At 45.0% G+C, this 6,564-nt stretch overlaps 1 protein-coding gene across 1 annotated transcript; it reads right to left on the bottom strand.

The window, feature by feature from the left end:
- Positions 1-1,360: 1,360 nt before the first annotated feature.
- On the bottom strand, positions 1,361-6,443 carry LOC119590721 (heat shock protein HSP 90-alpha-like). The gene is given in 8 exon segments (XM_037939413.1): positions 1,361-1,755; positions 1,920-2,269; positions 2,392-2,457; positions 2,459-3,412; positions 3,530-3,684; positions 4,020-4,267; positions 4,651-4,910; positions 6,295-6,443. Coding segments are annotated over 7 exon segments (2,163 nt in total). The 5' UTR covers positions 6,295-6,443; the 3' UTR covers positions 1,361-1,625.
- Positions 6,444-6,564: the final 121 nt, after the last annotated feature.

Consider the following 6,564-nt stretch of genomic DNA (forward strand, 5'->3'; position numbering starts at 1 on the left):
CCTAGAGTAGCATTATCATGCCACATTCTGGCCCTGTAGAAAGACTTAAACGTTTGTACGATTATTATAACATCTCGTTATGTTTTCCCGTCTAATATTCTTATCATTCACAATCATTATTTATTATGGCATTCGAATATCATGATCACAATTGTAGTCAGTATACTAGGTCACCAAATCCTTATCTATCCATTTCAAATATACTGTTACATAGCTTTATAATTTTCTTTAACCGTGTAATAAATACACAGGTTACGCGATGTTGACAATCACCGACAAATCAGTGAATGTTGCATTCAGATACTTGACATTTATATTCACAAATTTATTGAAAAAAAAAAAAAATTTGTCGCATCATCAAACGTCAGTAGCGGCGCATTCAAAATAGGGTGGGACTTGGGGCAAAGCCCCCGGACAAGAAGGTTTTTGGTTCACAAGGCGATGTCTGTAGACCTCCAGAGTGGCCAATGGTCAACAACAAATGTGCCAGACATCAAACAGCATTATGGTAAAGTATTGTGGCGAGAGGGGTAAAAACGAGTTAACGATTAGGATACGTGGACAGAAGAAAGGGTGAAGAGACGGAAAGGTTATGTTGAAAAGGTCATACAAAATTAGTTGAGAAGGGCGAGGTCCAGGGCAGGAGTGATTCCCCTAAACTGGGTCTCAGTCTCCGCCTCCTAAGCCCTCCTCCCTTCCCCCCAAGGCAACAACGAGCATGGGATTGGGGGAGGGGGAGGGTATATTCGCAATGATACTACACTCCGTTAAAGACCCTTGTGCCTTACACTGTTGCAATATGTCTTAAAGTTTACCGTACTAAACTATTTCATACTAAAACCCCCTGACCGCATTAATTTATTTATGGAAATGTGGTAATTATAAAGGCCGGAAAAATAGGATTTGAAAGATTTTTTTTTTTACCGTTATGGAAAATCAACCAGGATTATCTATCTTCTGAAAATTTTATGTAACGAAGCATATTGGTTTTGAAAGTTTGATGTATAATGCATGATAAATAGTCCATTTCAGAAAATGTTTAGGTGCCCAGACTAAAGGTTTAAAGAATGCGATTCATTACAGAACCTATTAGGAGCAGCTGCAGGTATAATTTGTTAAGAGATTAGTTTGACCTTTTAATAAATATACCTCAATTTTATCTAGTTTTTCTCTTCGTGAAATATATATGAAATAAGAGGTATATTTGGTGTCCCATTTCTTAGTATTTGAAATACAATGTGAAAAGAAAACCCGGGAATTATAATTTTTAAATGGTCATTCCCAAAAAGAGGTTCATTTCACATTCTTGGGTTTCACATATTTTCTCTAATAATTATGGAAGTAAAGGATAGACTTTCAATAAATGGTCTCGAGTTTTATTGTAACAAAGTTGTTACAAATTATTTACATAAACGAAAGAATAAATCCTTATAACAGAATATATCTTTGTCTATAACTAAAACTAATGCTTGTTTAAATCTTATGGAATGTTGGGCGTGATCGGAATGATGAAAGCCAGAGAAGCCAAAATATACCAACATTAGAGAAGTATTTTGGTTCCCGAATGAATGACAATGATTAGCTTTGGTATATAATGGGTGAATATTTTAAGTTGTGACGAATATTTAATCGACTTCTTCCATGCGAGAGGCGTCCTCGTCATCACCTTCGAGGGGGGGCATATCCTCCTCCAAGGTCTCGGCCTCCTCCATCGGGGCGTCCTCCTCGTCAATACCCAGGCCAAGCTTGATCATTCTGAAATTAATTAATTTGTTTATTAGACTTTCTTAACAAGTCTTTCTTTATCGAAAAACGTTTGGGTATCAGGTTAAGAAAAAATCATAGAATTCATATAATAAGCGGAGTAGTTTGTCATCACTGATAACTAAATAAACGGCAGACCTAGATCTTGAACCTACCTGTAGATGCGGCTGGCGTGGACACCTGGGTCCTCCAGGCTGAAGCCAGACGACAGAAGGGAGCTCTCGAACAGCAGCATCACCAGATCCTTCACAGACTTGTCGTTCTTGTCGGCATCCGCCTTTTGTCTCAGGGTTTCGATGATGCTGTGGTCGGGGTTGATCTCAAGGTGCTTCTTGGCGGCCATGTAGCCCATGGTCGAGGTGTCCCTCAGCGCCTGAGCCTTCATGATGCGCTCCATGTTGGCGGTCCAGCCGTACTGGGAGGTCACGATGCAGCACGGAGAGGTCACCAGCCGGTTGCTCACCACCACCTTCTCAACGCGCTTGTCCAAAATGTCCTTCATTACCTGAAAGATTAAACAAAATAAAGATTAGATTTTATCGAACGTTAAAAAATTAATAAGAATATATAATACAATTTCTTACCGAATTTCTATCCAACTAATGGACAAATAAAACAAACATTTACCTTGCACAGGTTCTCGAACTTGGTCTTCTGTTCCTCGAACTTCTTTTTCTCCTCCTCGTCCTCGGGGAAGTTCAAGGCCTTCCTTCGTCACCGAGACAAGCTGCTTCCCGTCGTATTCCTTCAGCTGCTGAACGCAGTATTCGTCGATGGGTTCGGTCATGTAGATGACCTCGAAGCCGCGCTTCTTCACCCTCTCCACGAAGGCAGAGTTCTGCACCTGTTCGCGAGTCTCGCCAGTGATGAAGTAGATGTGCTTCTGGTTCTCCTTCATGCGGGACACGTACTCCTTGAGGGAGGACATTTCGTCGCCAGAGGCAGAAGTGTGGTACCTCAGGAATTCGGCAAGCTTCTTGCGGTTGGTGGAATCCTCGTGGATTCCGAGTTTGAGGTTCTTGGAGAAGTTTTCGTAGAACTTCTTGTAGCTTTCCTTGTCGTCAACAATTTCTTCAAAAAGTTCGAGGGTCTTCTTGACGAGATTCTTCCTGATAACTTTCAGGATCTTGTTCTGTTGCAGCATTTCACGAGAGATGTTCAGGGGCAGATCCTCGGAGTCGACGACACCGTTGATGAAGTTCAGGTACTCGGGGATCAGTTCCTCGCAGTTCTCCATGATGAACACGCGACGCACGTACAGCTTGATCTTGTTCTTCTGCTTGCGGTTCTCGAACAGGTCGAAGGGGGCGCGGCGCGGCAGGAACAGGAGGGCGCGGAACTCCAGCTGGCCCTCCACGCTGAAGTGCTTCACGGCCAGGTGGTCCTCCCAGTCGTTGGTCAGCGACTTGTAGAACTCGCCGTACTCCTCCTTCGAGATGTCGTCGGGGTTGCGCGTCCACAGGGGCTTCGTCTTGTTCAGCTCTTCGTCCTCCGTGTACTTCTCCTTCACCGTCTTCTTTTTCTTCTTGTCTTCGCCCTTCTCTTTGTCGGCTTCTTCGTCCTCGCCTACATCTTCGATTTTGGGCTTGTCCTCCTCTGCTTCCTCTTCCTTCTCTTCTTTCTCCTCTTCCTCATCGTCAGACACTTCCTGTGAATTCAAAAGATGTTATGATTATTCCTGTGTCAAACCATCGGTGATACAATTAGCAATGACGACTTTACATTTCTTTGCTTTACATAGAAGAATAAGCGTCAAAATCGTTACCTTGTCCCTCTCCTTCTCGACGAGGAGCTTGATGGGATAGCCAATGAATTGCGAGTGCTTCTTCACGATCTCCTTCACGCGACGCTCCTCGAGGTACTCTGTCTGGTCCTCCTTCAGGTGGAGGGTGATCTTTGTACCACGGCCGATGGGTTCACCTGGAAAAATATGTACATTTTCATATATTTTTCCATTTAGGTTCACCTTAGGTTAGGAAAGATGGTTTGAATTACCAATTAAATCTATGGTCATTGTTAATCTCATAAAAAGTTTCATTTTAACTTTTACATTTTAAAAAGATACAAATTTAAGAGAATCCTTCAACAGTTTACGCTTTCTGAGCATCTTGAGGTTACAAATTAATATTAACAGGAGAGGAAGCCTAAAGAGAATTAATTCCACTTAATTAGCACGCTTCCTCTCACTCAAGTGCTTTCAAATCAAAGCTCAAGATGAGGCTGTGACCAACAGAGGGAAAGCGCCGCTCACTCACCGGTGTCGTGGCGCACCGTGAACGACCCGCCCGCCGACGACTCCCAGATGTACTGCTCGTCGTCGTTGTTCCTCGACACTACGGTCACCTTGTCGGCCACCAGGTACGCGGAGTAGAAGCCCACGCCGAACTGGCCGATCATCGAGATGTCGGCGCCCGCCTGCAGCGCCTCCATGAAGGCCTTTGTGCCCGACTTGGCGATGGTGCCCAGGTTGTTCACCAGGTCGGCCTTGGTCATGCCGATGCCACTGCAAGGACAGCGATAGGTCACGACGCGCCTCAGTGCAACCTCTTCTTGCCAATCAGATCGTTGCGTTACGTTATTTTAAGGATAAATGGCAGGCAATTTTGACACGATTCTTGGAGGCAGGAAAAGGAGGGGAAGGGGGGAAGGGGGGGGAGGAGGGAGATGAATCCCATCAATGGAGGTCTCCTAGCCAGGGAAAGGAGGGCGGCCGCACCTGTCGATGGTGAGAGTGGTCTTGTAGGGTAGGGTAGGGTAGGGTAGGGTAGGGTAGGGAAGCTTCACCTGTCAAGGGTGAGCGTGCGGTCGTCCTTGTTGGGGGGAGGGGAGGGGGAGGAAAGAATCGAAGGGCCAGAGAGGGAGGAGAGGAGAGAAGGAGAGCCTCACCTGTCGATGATGGTGAGCGTGCGGTCGTCCTTGTTGGGCACCAGCTTGATGAACAGGTCCTTGCCGCTCTCTAGCTTGGACGGGTCCGTCAGCGACTCGTAGCGGATCTTGTCGAGGGCGTCGGACGAGTTCGAGATCAGCTCTCGCAGGAAGATCTCCTTGTTGCTGTAGAAGGTGTTGATGATCAGGGACATCAGCTGCGCGATCTCCGCCTGGAACGCGAAGGTCTCCACCTCCTCGCTCATCGTCTCCTCGACCATCTGCGGGGGAAACGCCCCAAATCAGCAACAATCCAAAACAAAATAAAAAACCACGTGACAATATTTGGGTTAGATAGCATCAGGCTAATTTGTCGTGCATTTACTGTGGCGGCGTAACGGACTCTAGGCGCGAGTCCACCTGACCACGCATCAGGCGCAAATTATCTCATCATGATCACGCGTCTCGAGATTCTCCGATCTACACTTCATACTTCATACGCCTCCCTCACTCGCTTCAGATTCACCACAAGAGGTCTACAATACTGAATAAAAAAAAATAAATAAATAAAAAACTCGTATTAAATACAAAGCTTTTACAAGCCCATGAAAAACAAACTAATCAAAATAAAAACCAATTTACTTTTTAAAAAAAATAAACACCCACGCATTCCTCCCAATCCTTTCCCTATTCCCATCCTCCTCCTCCCTAGCCTCTCTCCCTCTCTTTCTCTTCCAAACAACCAACAAACGCTTATCAAAAACCATACCCCAACAAAGAACCAAAATTCCAAAACCACTCCCACACAACTTTTCTCCCCCCACATCCTCCCTCAATCCCCCCACACAAACCCCTCCCTCCCCCCTTTTTCTCCCTCACATCCTCCCCCCCCCACATCCTCTCTCTCCCTCGCATCCTCCCTCAATCCCCCCCCCACACATCCCTTCCTCCCCCCACATCCTCCCTCAATCCCCCCCCACATCCCTCCCTCCCCCCTTTTTCTCCCCCACATCCTCTCTCCCTCGCATCCCCCCCCCCCCCTTTGGCGTCGCCTGGGCCCCGCCTGGCGACCACAGCGCCCCCCCCGCGCCGCCCGCTCGCCGCTCCCTTCGTTGGTCGAAAACGTTTTAATTGGTCGAAGTGCAGGACCATTTAGTGAAGAAAATTAAATGTTGGTGTAAAGTTTTGATGGTGGTCGAGATTTTTGAGATTTGGTTGAATGTTGGGATAAATTGTTTTAAATTGAATTAAATTTAGTGATACGACTGGGAAAACTTTTACCGAAGGTGGTTATTAAATACTTAGATTAATTTACACCGATAATTATTCGGTAATTATTCGTGTATCTCCTTAAAATTTAAGATTATTTTCAATCAAATAACCAATTACATGCACACAAAAGAAACTTAAAAATAAAATCTTCGCCAATAAACTCAAAAGTGCAGACATGCAAATCGCCAAGAATTTTGTTGGTTTAATTAATGATTTTAGTCCAAAGACGGAGGTCAATTACCCGCTTATTCGAACAAAAAAAAAAAAAAAAAAAAAAGTTAAATCACAAAAAAAAAACAAAAAAAAATTCACTTATTCCAATTCACACAGAAAAAAATATTAATCACGTGCACACAATTTAATTTTTTTTTGTTTTTCAGTTTGTTTACTTACTTTGGAATGTGTGAAGCTTTGACCGACAAAGGAACAAAAAGTTGTTGGCTTTGGAATGTGTTGACGCAGCTCCTGACGCAGCGGCGGCTCGAACGTGTTTCTGTTGCTGAACGAGGCCGAGAACGTTCGCGTCTATTTATACCCCCGCTGTGGCTAAGCTCCGCCCACGCCACGCCTCTTCCTCCAGCTGGTGCGTATTCCTCCGCTGAATGGGGCCTTATTTTTCATCTACGCCTTCTGTCACATTATATGTCACGTTGAAATACGTGT

The sequence above is a fragment of the Penaeus monodon genome, chromosome 3 (genome assembly GCF_015228065.2).
Source record: "Penaeus monodon isolate SGIC_2016 chromosome 3, NSTDA_Pmon_1, whole genome shotgun sequence".
Taxonomy (NCBI): Eukaryota; Metazoa; Arthropoda; class Malacostraca; order Decapoda; family Penaeidae; genus Penaeus; species Penaeus monodon.